This window comes from Eleutherodactylus coqui, chromosome 13 (assembly GCF_035609145.1).
Source record: "Eleutherodactylus coqui strain aEleCoq1 chromosome 13, aEleCoq1.hap1, whole genome shotgun sequence".
In the NCBI taxonomy this organism is placed as follows: Eukaryota; Metazoa; Chordata; class Amphibia; order Anura; family Eleutherodactylidae; genus Eleutherodactylus; species Eleutherodactylus coqui.
The window spans coordinates 97015879-97028972 of NC_089849.1; the positions used below are offsets into that span (position 1 = coordinate 97015879).

General features: G+C 47.4%; 2 protein-coding genes across 3 annotated transcripts in view; one reads left to right on the forward strand and one right to left on the reverse strand.

The window, feature by feature from the left end:
* Window positions 1–1588: 1588 nt before the first annotated feature.
* Window positions 1589–9498, reverse strand: LOC136587724 (ketosamine-3-kinase-like). The gene is made up of 6 exons (XM_066586464.1): window positions 9342–9498; window positions 8656–8807; window positions 6868–6959; window positions 6181–6263; window positions 5900–6022; window positions 1589–4375 (listed from the first exon to the last, which is right to left on the reverse strand). The coding sequence occupies exons 1-6, from the start codon at window positions 9480–9482 to the stop codon at window positions 4037–4039; spliced, it is 930 nt and encodes a 309-aa protein (XP_066442561.1). The 5' UTR covers window positions 9483–9498; the 3' UTR covers window positions 1589–4036.
* A 393-nt stretch (window positions 9499–9891) lies between these two features.
* TBCD (tubulin folding cofactor D) overlaps window positions 9892–13094 on the forward strand; it is a 172793-nt gene continuing 169590 nt past the window's right edge. Inside the window, exon 1 of one of the 2 annotated variants that reach the window (XM_066586653.1) lies at window positions 9892–9981. The gene's annotated coding sequence lies outside the window, so the exon portion shown is untranslated. The other variant, XM_066586652.1, reaches the window with a different exon arrangement.

Below are 13094 nucleotides of genomic sequence, written 5' to 3' on the forward strand. Positions count from 1 at the left end.
ATATGTCAGTTATCTCACACTGTAGGCAGCGCAAAAAATAAATACAAAAAACAATACAAAAATCTATATTTTTTATTCCTCTGTTCCAAAAAAATAATTAAAAAAAAGAAAAAAAAAAACACATTAAAAGTCGTATGTATCCAAAAATGGTATGGAAAGAAACTACAGCTCGTCTCACAAAAATCAAAATCCCTCCCACAGCTCATTTGGTGAAAAAAAATTGTGAAAGGTGGCGATACAAGTACAATTATTATTTTTTTTGTTTAAAAAAAAAAACAAAAAAAACCTTCTATTGTGCCAAAGTAATTAAAATTTATATATATTATATATACACACATACATACATACACACACATTTGGTATTTCCATAATCATATTGACCCAAAGAATAAGGCTAGCATATTTATACTGCATGGCAACTGCAATAAAAGAAAATAATGCTGTTTCTTGAGTATCTGTTGTTACGATCGTGTGGGCAACCACAGCATGGGAGCCCACACGATCGTACCCAAAAAGGGGTTAAGAGAATGGATGGGATGGACACAGGTAGCACCAGGGTCACACGGGATTCACACAGGTTTCAGGCAACTGACCCTGTTCTACACGGGAGGATGGCATGGCCCTACCTAAGCGGGGAACATTGCCCCAATAAGGGCAGCCCAGCGGTCTTCGGATCTGGGCCCTAGCTGATCCTAGGAACCACGCCACAGAACAGGAGACACACACATGCCACATGACAGACAGAACAGGACGCACAGAGCCAGAACACAGAGCATACCGCAGCCACAATGCAACCACTAGAACAGATAAGCTGAATATAAATACCAGGTATTGGTTGACAATTTGTACAAAACATGGAAGCTAGCGGGCCACTTCACGGCTCCTGGTTATACCGCTAGTCCCTACACTAACCAGGAGTCCAGCAGAATCAGACAGAGTTCACACAGAAAGCTGCAACAGGACAGGACACATAGCAGGTCACGCAGCAAACTAACACGAAGCTTACAGAATTTAAACGGACATGAACGAGCAAGACAGATTACTCAGCAAAGCTTGCAACAGGACAGAACAGAGCACTGGACACAACGCCAGCTGCATCACGAACAGGACAGAGTACAGAGCACACAGCCAGACAGACTCCACTCAGAGATCACATGCACACAGATGAAACTCACAGAAAGTCTATGTGTCCTACTACCAGGGGGAATAGACCGTGAACTACACAAGCTCACATAGGGAACCGTGTCAAGTTACACCAACTGATAAACAGAACAGACAATCAACTACACAAGCTGACATAGGGGACAGTGTCCAGTTACACCAACTGACACCCAGAATAAAACATAAGACCTTTGGAGGCTGCACCTGTACAGGGGGAAGGAAAAGGGGGCTGCATGTACTGCAGACTAGGACTACAGGTGTCCAAACAATCTTGGGTAAAGCAGAGGGACAATAGACCTACTTGCAAACACAGATCAGAGTGGGAACAAGCTGAACATGACTGATAAGTTACAGGACACAGAAGTAACATGAGTGCACACCCTAGGGTCCAGCCAGAGACTGACCAGGAGCTGGGTTTATATGTGAGCACAGATCCAGCCATATGGCTTGAGAAAGGTGCTTTTTGTGCACCGAAACGCGTCGCCTGAATAAAGCCCTTCGTTTATCATTATGCTGTGGAATACAGTACTGCATTCTGTGGAAGACACTCATAGGAGGGGGCATCTGTGCATCATACCCCCCTCCTGTCCAAGTAAGTGTCATATTAAATCATTCTGCCTGTGATACGTATGCATCATATGTCCTTAGTTTTTTCTCCATACTGAGCGCGGATTTTTTTCTGACTTTCTATTATCTGTTATATCTAGGGGAGTTCTGGTTTCCAGACCCCCCTGTTTGTATCTGCAGCTCTCCTTTGATTCAGAGGATTGGAGTACTGAGAAAAAAATTCATCTGAGTCACTTATCACATCTCATTCGATACGGATCACATCTACCTCTACGTAGCGCTCTCTACGATTTTCTTGACTTTCTGGCATTTAAAAAAATGACATTTTGTCTTTTGGATTTCATTTTTACGGCGTTCAGTGTACAAAATAAATGACATGATAACATTCTTCTCAGCGTCAGCACGATTCCTGCGATACCAGGTTTATACAGTAGCTGCTGGACTCTGAGGCCATATTCAAGTCTTCGCGTGCCACAGCAACCCTTTGGGACCCCACAATCACATCAAGAGGGTCCCATCCCTCTGTCAACCTTTTACATGCCCCAATAACATTGCCTGTGGCATGTAAAGGGTTAAAAGATGGTAATCAAAACTTTCTCTGGTCCCCACTGTTTGAGCAAGTTCCAGGCTGTGATCCAACAGCCGATCACCGGCTTCACCTGGTGCGGGAGACCCGTGTCACACTTCTGGAGTTACAATCCAATAGATGGTGTAACAGAGGCGTATTTCCATCCCCCATTTGAATAGATAGAATGACACAGAGGCAGTGCAGCATATATTATGGTTGTATTAGTGAAGTCATGCTTCCATTAAGTCAATGGCTAAGACTTAAAGGGGTTTTGACATTTAAAAAAAAAAAAAAAATTCTATACTCCCCTATTCCTCCCCAGGCAGTCTTCTTACGGCATCTTCTCCTCGCTGAGCTTGTCCAGTCCCCCGGGTCACCTCACTGCAGGCTGGCCAGATCCTCTGCTTCTTGTTATGGAGCTTGTATTTCTCGCACTCTTCGTCCTGCAAGTCAGTTAATGTCATGTCCCTGTGACATAGCGTTTACTGGGTAGGAAGGAATGCTGATCTATTGCAGAGACAGCGGCATGAGCAATCTCTGCAATAGCTCGGCACACTCCGTGCTAGGTTGTTAAGTGTGACGTAAAGTACATTGCCGGCAGGAATGAGAATGCCTGTGAATGTACGTAACTTCACAGGAAGCAGAGGAATCAGCCATCTGCAGGTAAGGTGACCCAGGGGGACTGCAGGAGACAGAGTAAGATCAGTGAGGTGAAGATCTGGTAAGTAGACTGGCAGGGGAGGAAAAAGTAGGTATAGAATTTATTTTTTTAAATGACAGAACCCCTTTAACTAAAATTAAAAGCTCCCTGACAAACCTTAAAAAAAAAATCACTGCAACTTTCTAATAAGACTTTTCAGTTATTCAACATTTTCAAGATCTCTGCTTGCTGTTAGTGAATGGGAACATTATTGTTTAGATCCAGGGACTGCAAGCCCGTCCCTATCTATTAGTTCTCACAGATGAAGGTTTGCTACAATTATATCTCTCTGTACAAACGTAATACACATACTGTGAATTGAACCGCACCAAGAACAAGCTTCCCGATTGGATATTTTTGGTACCTTTTAATAACGCTTTGGAACAGGGGATGCCAAAAGTTGTGCAGTGGCAGATGCCCGAATATAGCCATATGTGCCCTCAAACTGCACAAGGGATGAGTATTGCCTAAGGTAATGCCTGAGAATCTAAAATGGGCATCAGTCACACCGGCCAACAGCATCGGCATCTATTGTGGGCTCTGACCACCGTGAGACTGGAAGTGTGAGAGAGCTCAGATTGACGATATAACAAAGTGCAACTGTGTGAACAGGACCGGGTGAAACTTTAATAATGCAATGAGTGCCGCTCTTGGGTATGGATCCTATGGAAGGGGGGGGGGGGTTGTATATTAAGATCTGCATTTCATACTGTGATCTTAATCTGGAGCTCACTGAAGGAATATGCACCAAATGTACTAAGACTCTCAGTACATTTGGGGCACCTTGAGCAGTCCATACACTACTAAGTGAAATCTACACCAACTTTGAGCTTCCATGGATTTCCATTCATTTCAGGCATAAATTATAGTGAATCTATCAGACTGCGGGTGGTCACCTCCCTCCTGCTAAACCCAAACCATGCTTTAGAAAAGTGGTGCGAATGGCCAAAACGGGTTTAAAACTCGCATATTATTGTGCCAGAACATGCAACTTTAAACGCCCTTCAGAGATTCCCGCATAGTCTTGTGCTGGTAGGTCATCACTTCAGAAGACTTCTCATGATGCTCAGTGATGACCCTCGGTAGCCGCTGCCAAAATGGTTCCAGTGGTTCAGGTAGTGGAAGAGTTGGTAGAACTTCAGCCGCTGGTTGAAGCCAGGGGCTTTGGCTATTTTTGAGTGGTAGGCAGAGTAGAAGGAAGAGCCAAAGCCACCAAACATGCCAGCGATTGCCAACTCAAATTCTGAATGTCCATAAAAGCTGGCAGGGTCAAATATTACCGGTCCAGTGTCCAGCTCGGCCACGTTCCCGCCCCACAGGTCACCGTGAAGAAGGGCCGGAACCACCTCCACCTCAGAGAAGAGTTGGGGGACCTTGAGCTGTGTGATAAAACACAAGTCATACGTCCTGAAATCATTAGAATAATAAAGTGGGGCGAGGGTAAGGGAGGTCTAGACAAAATGTCAACCAAACGTGTCCAGTTGTGGTCCTATATAAGTCGTTCCCTCGAGGGGTGCTTATCTGCTGCTTATCTTATCTCCACAAGTCTACACTTCATTAGGGCACACCTGTCTCATTGGAAGCTCTACCTAGCCTGCTTTACACTGCAACTCTGCTCCATTAGCACATCAGTGACTTTAACCTAGCTGCATTGTCCATTACGTCAGAGACAGCCTGCAATTTATTGTCTGTATAATCAGTGGCTCAAGATGATTCTCAGTCTGTGCCCTCATACTTTACACTGCAGCTCAACTCCACTGCAGCATGGCTGTGATCAGTGACTCCAGATTAATTGCCTTGCCTGAAATCCATACATTGGAGGGTACGGACGTTTTCTGCATCCCCATAGTTCGCACTGCTGCTTTGTACTCAAGCTTTAGGCTGGGCTCACACGGGTGGGTCGGATTCCGCATTTGGGAGGCCCGCAGCGGATTCTGGCTGTGAGCCCAGCTGGTGACCGTGCTGTACCTCAACTTACTGCACCGCGCAGGCACGCAAGCAGTCATGCGCAGTACAGTTTTTTTTTTGTTTATTTATATTTCCTACGTCGTCGCTTAGTGAGAATGTGGGTACCTGCAGCCAATATGTAATGTTAATTGCATGCGGGTGTAGCATTTCAGGTGCTAGATTGGAGCCGCAGGTGTAGTAGCCGTGCAGGACTGGAGAGTAGTTGGGAGGAAGACAGAGGTCGTCAACAGGTAGTCACGATTTGCAGTACAAATGGAGGAGGCGGGTAGAGTTGTCAGGAGGAGAGCCAGAGGTAATCAACAGGTAGTCACGGTTTGCAGCAGAGGAGCAGATTTAGGAGATGAAGCTTGATCAAGGCAGTGGAGCAACTGGATCAGGAACACAGGAACGAGGCTAAGATTCAGCAGGGGGGCTGGATGGTTTAGTGCAGAGAACTGTCGACTGGAATGCAAGAGGTCCTGGGTTCGATCTCTGACAGTGGGCTTGGGTTCGGATGGCCTCCATTGACATCAATGGAAACCATCCGCGCGGATGCTGCGTCAAAATACAGCATGTAGCGATTTTTCTTCCGCTCGCGGAATATACAATTCGTATCCGTGAGTGTGATCGATAAAGTGAAAATGCATGCCTTTCAATGTCTGCGGACCTGCAATACAAATCCGCCCATGTGAGCCCAACCTTGCAGTGCAACTTCGTTATGGTACAGCTATCTTATTTACCTTGTCTATTGTATTCTTAGGTAGGTTACAATCTACATATTGTCTCATCAAAGGCTTCAGCTGCCTTGTCCCTTCCCATGCTTTACCCTGAAGCTCTGCTCTATTAGACACAGATATGAACAGTAACTGCAGTCTGAAGAACTCTGAAATCCTTCTCCTATGTCATCACAGACTGTCTTAGCCAGAATATATATTACATGTGTGCAGATAACCCACCTGTAATTGTGACCACAGCTCCCTGGCTTCCCGGTCTCCGGATGACTTCTCAAGCAGGTCTATTTGGGCCTGGATTCTCTGGCGGGTGTAAAATGTGACCCAGTCGTCCTGCCAATCGTTCACCTGTTGATGGAACACTTGCACTGTCACCTCTGCTGACACACGGGCTGACAGCATCAGGGAGGCGGCAGGTGGCATAAACCATTCATTTAATGTTGTTTTGTTAGGAGACAAATGACTTATGTAGGGAAGAATAGAATCCTGTTATATCAGGCTCATACCAGGGGAAGATATCCACAGCAGGTCACCACGTGGAAACCAAACTTATCCATGTACTCCAGGTCCGACTGGCCAGCGCCTTTACCTTATGGAACAAAGAAGAAAAATAGTGGAATAATTAACAATGAATCAGTATTAAACATGGGGATGATATAAGTTTGGGAGCCCCTTCCAGAGACAATATACCCGCCTCTTTTTAAAGGGGTTAAAAGAGAACACCGGACAGCGCTTACCTGAATCCCCGCGCTCCGGTGACTTCTTACTTACCTGCTGAAGATGGCCGCCGGCATCTTCTCCCTCGGTGGACCGCAGGGCTTCTGTGCGGTCCATTGCCGATTCCAGCCTCCTGATTGGCTGGAATCGGCACGTGACGGGGCGGAGCTACACGGAGCCCCATTGAGAAGAGGAGAAGACCCGGACTGCGCAAGCGCGTCTAATTTGGCCATTAGACGGCGAAAATTAGACGGCTCCATGGAGACGAGGACGCTAGCAATGGAGCAGGTAAGTATAAAACTTTTGATAACTTCTGTATGGCTCATAATTAATGCACAATGTACATTACAAAGTGCATTAATATGGCCATACAGAAGTGTATAGACCCACTTGCTGCCACGGGACAACCCCTTTAAGTAAGGCTAGGTGAGCTATAGGCAGTCGGAATGCTCTAATGTAAAGTAAACTGTCATTACCAACAGTGCTGCTTTCTTGGTCCAACTTTTTTCGGAGCTGCTGGTTATGGAGGTGAAGATCAGCTAGCTGCTCCCCCAACTTTGTGGAGTACCTGTAAAACAGCAACCGAAGGCCTTACAGTCCAGCTATGGCAAAGCCACACTCTTGACATGACTTGCTAATATGGAAGGGTAATGGTTCGGAAGAGATCTTTGGTTGTGCCCCTACAGCTCCAAGAGAGCTCATAGCAGGTGCCCCAATGGTCATGTGTGGAGCACACAAGATGATGCCTCCCCTACAGCTATGGAGTAAATAGCAGGTGCCCAGTGTTGATCTGACCATATGTAGGGTGTGTTGCCTACAGGGTTCGGAGCCAAAGCAACTGCCTCATTACTTTCACATTAGGGCTCTTTTACACGGGCCGATAAATCGTTCAGCTTCCTCCTGGATGCCGGAATCTGAAAGATTTGTTCAGTGTAAAGGCACGCCCCGACTGAACGGCCAACAAAAAGTCATTTACTTCTGGTTTGTCCTTCAGTTTCTGTATGCAGAAAACTGGACGACAGATCGGTTGTGTAAACAGGCAGTCATTCAATTATGAATGACTGCCTGTTTATTGTGAATGATGGAGGCGTGCCGGAACGATCTCCGACACACTCCACCTCCGTTCACTAGCAATGATCGTTCCTCTGCTTTACACAGGATGACCTGTCGAACATCTACCCCCAACAGGTCATCCCATGTAAAAGGGCCCTTACACCGACCCTGTCTGGGGAGCGCACGGTGATGTCATAACAGGATTACTGGGAAGCTATACCAACCTGCACAGAATTGGCCCTATGATTTGCAGCATGTAGACTGAACCTGATAACGTCCAAGCACCGTGAATTTACGGAGCTTGGTCCTGGGCTTTAATCCCGGCCGATGGTAAAAATATGGCGCAGGATTAAAGCTCCTACAATGCAGCAGGTCGGTTCCTTAGCTGTTAGTCATAGCTGAGGACCCAGAGGAGAAGGCAGAAGCAGTTAAAACTGCTTCAGCCTTCTTTCTTGCAGGCTTTATAGCTCTCAATGAGCGCTATGCATTGAAGAGAGAAAGCAGACGTGCCACTTCCGCTATCTGATCCAGCGATCACGTGACCGCCAGGTGTCCCGTGCCACAGCAGAGCTGCAGGGTCCTAGAAGACTCTGATCAGCTCCGTTAGTGACTATTGTCACTACAGCTACAATGGAAAAGGGTGAAATTAAAAAAAAAACAAAGAAAAGACAATGAGAATGACCCCCAGAGGTCTTATATGACATCAGAGGGGACACAGATGTTAAAAAATAGTTACAAAAATAACTTACAGAATTACAGAATAAAATAAAAATATGATTCACCGCCGATACCAACCAAAACCGTCATCATATGCGCCCTGTAATCCCAAACTGTGCAAATTATATATCAAAACGTCCAAAACAAAATGAAAAAAAAAACTAAACATTCTGGTACTTTATTTTAGAGTAAATACACTCATTTAAAAAAGTATATGTATTAAAAAGATCTTTTTTGTTTACATTTTACCGCCGATAAAACTAAAAGACGAAAAAAAATTTAATGAAAAACTATATTAAAAAATAGCCCTACATGTCATGAAAAAAAATGCTGCAAAAATAAAAATAATTTTGGCAACTAAAGAAAAAAAAAATAGGGTCGTAAAACCACCACATGGGTAAAATCCCTAAAAAGTGTCCGGTCCTTAAGGTACAAAACACTCCGGTCCTTAAGGGGTTAAGGGATGTACATGAAATAGCCTCAGAGCAGTCTACCTGTTGAGACTTCTCATGTTCAGGTGTTCCATAACCAACATAGCGCCCCCTGCGGGCCGGTCGATGACCTTCGCTGGCTTGGGGACCCTGATGGTGTCTGTTTGGAGAAGGGCTTCCAGACTCGCCATCTCTCCCTCGAACATTGGTCTTGCCTTTGAAGAAAGGAAATAGATGATGGTCATACGATTAGCCATGTCAGAGGTGGCGAGGAGCGGGACCTCCAACTCCACATCACATGATCCGGGTTCCCATTATTTGTGTATTGTTTGATCCAAATGTCTGATGATGTCACATGGCCGCATACAGAGAACGCCTCGCCAGCGGAATCCGAGGCCGCGCTCTAATCCCTAACAATACACATTGTTTCCAGTTAGCTGCTTCTTGTTGCAGGGCGAGCTGGTGACAAGCCTTCACTAGAGCTCCGCAGAATGACACCCAGCTCTCCCAAACCCCGAATGGAAACTTCTGCCCAGTTACAAAACAGTACCCACTTGTCTAGAGACTCTGCCCATAGTGGGTTCACATACTTTCTCTATCAAAATGCTTCTAGGATTGCTGGACCATAACATAGCACTGCCCAGATATGAGTATTGCAGGACACTAGGTCCTAGTTGCATGGCATGCTGGGACTTGTAGTTCCATGCCCTCTATGTATATTACTAGAAGCAGTAGAATAATGCAGGCACCTGTGACTTGTGGTTGAGCTTGACATAGAAGCAGCCCTTGTCGGTGTCATAGCTCTGGCCCTGACTGATGCAGCCTCCCCCTGAGTGACCAGACGGCTTCACGTCAGACAGACTCAGCTCCTTCTTCAGTAGAGCTTCCATGCTAGCGGTAGATCTCACTGCGCCTGCGTACTGTGCGCTCCGTATGTCACCCAACCCAAACAACCAATCACACTGAATCAGCCAACCCAAACAACCAATCACACTGAAGCAGCCAACCCAAACAACCAATCACTGTGAATAAGCCAACCCAAACAACCAATCAGGTTGCGAATCGAGCAGAAGTGTTGTGGAATATAATAGTATGCGGCCGGGAGCTGTATAAAGCCCATACATTCTACGTTATCCTCGTGCAGTGGGAGGAGCTATCCCTGACTAACCAATCAGCTTCCAGCTCTCGTGGATCTAAGGCTCCTTGGGAAATGAAAGAAGTGATGTGATTGGTTGCTAGGGGTGGCGCTGCAGTTCTGCTGTTCCGGCGCTGAACAGTATATATACAAAAACCCACAAAATACAGCAAACTGGGAGCGCACAGACGGCACGTGATCAGAAATACACAGAAGTGATAGGAATATAGCGTCAGCTGATGGTTATCCCACGGGTTGGTAGTAGGGTTTTCGCGCTTTACTCTTCTTTCCCTCGTCGGGACCCGTAGTTGTCGTGCTGCTGTCAGTAGGAGCCAGGATACCGGCCAGTCACTGGGTGTGCGGAGACGCTGCTGCACGCTCTACTCATGTACGTATGTGCGTGCTGCCCCCTGTGTGTATAGTCTCTGCCCACCCTTATATACATGTACTGTATATGTATCTATATATCACACACCTTGTACCCCCTCATTGTATACTGTGCTGCCCCCTGTGTGTATAGTCTCTGCCCACCCTTATATACATGTACTGTATATGTATCTATATATCACACACCTTGTACCCCCTCATTGTATACTGTGCTCCCCCTGTGTGTATAGTCTCTGCCCACCCTTATATACATGTACTGTATATGTATCTATATTCTATATCGCGATGCTCGAGGGTTCCTTTCGAGTAACGAACCCCATTGAAGTCAATGGGCGACCCGAGCATTTTTGTATTTCGCCGATGCTCGCTAAGGTTTTCATGTGTGAAAATCTGGGCAATTCAACAAAGTGATGGGAACGACACAGCAACGGATAGGGCAGGCGAGGGGCTACATGTTGGGCTGCATCTCAAGTTCCCAGGTCCCACTATTAAGCCACAATACCGGCAAGAGTGGGCCCCCCCCCCCCCCCCAACAACTTTTACTTCTGAAAAGCCCTCATTAGCAATGCATACCTTAGCTAAGCACCACACTACCTCCAACAAAGCACAATCACTGCCTGCATGACACTCCACTGCCACTTCTCCTGGGTTACATGCTGACCAACCCCCCCCCCCCCCCCCACACACACACACACACGACCCAGTGTCCACAGCGCACACCAAAGTGTCCCTGCGCAGCCTTCAGCTGCGCTCATGCCACACCACCCTCATGTCTATTTATAAGTGCGTCTGCCACAGGAAAAGCAGGCACACACTGCAGAGGGTTGGCATGGCTAGGCAGCGACCCCCCCCCCCCCCCCATAAAAGGGGCAGGACGATAGCCCACAATGCTGTACAGAAGCAATGAGAAATCCAATCCTGTGCCACCGCGATCTGGAGCTGCACACGTGGGCATAGCAATGGGGAACCTATGTGCCACACACTATTCATTCTGTCAAGGTGTCTGCATGCCCCAGTCAGACCGCGTTTTATTATAAATAGTCACAGGCAGGTACAACTCCGCAATGGGAATTCCGTGTGCACCCACAGCATGGGTGGCTCCCTGGAACCCACCGGCTGTACATAAATGTATCCCATTGCAGTGCCCTGGACAGCAGAGCTAACGTCAGATTAAATGCAGGTGGGCTTCGGCCCACACTGCATGCCCCAGTCAGACTGGGGTTCTTTAGAAGTGGACACATGTAGTTACAACTCCGTGTGCACCTACAGCATGGGTGGCTCCCTGGAACCCACCGGCGGTACATAAAAATATCCCATTGCATTGCCCAACACAGCTGAGGTAACGTCAGCTGTAATGCAGGTAGGCTAAAAATTAATTTTATTACACTGTAGGCGAGGGCCCCCAAAAATTGGTGTACCAACAGTACTAATGTACCTCAGAAAAATTGCCCATGCCCAACCAAGAGGGCAGGTGAAACCCATTAATCGCTTTGGTTAATGTGGCTTAAGTGGTAACTAGGCCTGGAGGCAGCCCAGTTAAAATAAAAATTGGTTCAAGTTAAAGTTCCAACGCTTTAATGAGCATTGAAACTTATAAAAATGTTTAAGAAAAATGATATGACTGAGCCTTGTGGGCCTAAGAATTATTGCCCGTTCGGCGTGATTACGTGAGGTTTCAGGAGGAGGAGCAGGAGGAGGAGGAGGAATATTATACACAGATTGATGAAGCAAAAAGGTCCCCATTTTTGATGGTGATAGAGAACAATGCTTCCATCCGCGGGTGCAGCCTACGTATTGTTTAGGTATCGCTGCTGTCCGCTGGTGGAGAAGAGAAGTCTGGGGAAATCCAGGCTTTGTTCATTTTGATGAGTGTAAGCCTGTCGGCACTGTCGGTTGACAGGCGAGTACGCTTATCCGTGATGATTCCCCCAGCCACACTAAACACCCTCTCTGACAAGACGCTAGCCGCAGGACAAGCAAGCACCTCCAGGGCATACAGCGCGAGTTCAGGCCACGTGTCCAGCTTCAACACCCAGTAGTTGTAGGGGGCAGAGGCGTCACGGAGGACGGTCGTGCGATCGGCTACGTACTCCCTCACCATCCTTTTACAGTGCTCCCGCCGACTCAGCCGTGACTGGGGAGCGGTGACACAGTCTTGCTGGGGAGCCATAAAGCTGTCCAGGGCCTTAAAGAGTGTTCCCCTGCCTGTGCTGTACATGCTGCCTGATCTCCGCGCCTCCCTTGCTACCTGGCCCTCGGAACTGCGCCTTCTGCCACTAGCGCTGTCGGATGGGAATTTTACCATCAGCTTGTCCGCCAGGGTCCTGTGGTATAGCATCACTCTCAAACCCCTTTCCTCTTCGGGAATGAGAGTGGAAAGGTTCTCCTTATACCGTGGGTCGAGCAGTGTGTACACCCAGTAATCCGTAGTGGCCAGAATGCGTGCAACGCGAGGGTCACGAGAAAGGCATCCTAACATGAAGTCAGCCATGTGTGCCAGGGTACCTGTACGCAACACATGGCTGTCTTCACTAGGAAGATCACTTTCAGGATCCTCCTCCTCCTCAGGCCATACACGCTGAAAGGATGACAGGCAAGCAGCATGGGTACCGTCAGCAGTGGGCCAAGCTGTCTCTTCCCCCTCCTCCTCATGCTCATGCTCCTCCTCCTCCTCCTGAACGCGCTGAGGGTGCTCTGACTATCCAGCGACATACTGTCTTCCCCCGGCTCTGTTTCCGAGCGCAAAGTGTCTGCCTTTATGCTTTGTAGGGAACTTCTCAAGAGGCATAGCAGAGGAATGGTGACTCTAATGATTGCAGCATCGCCGCTCACCACCTGGGTAGACTGCTCAAAGTTTCGAAGGATCTGGCAGATGTCTGCCAACCAGGCCCACTCTTCTGAAAAGAATTGAGGAGGCTGACTCCCACTGCGCCGCCCATGTTGGAGTTGGTATTCCACTATAGCTCTACGCTGCTCATAG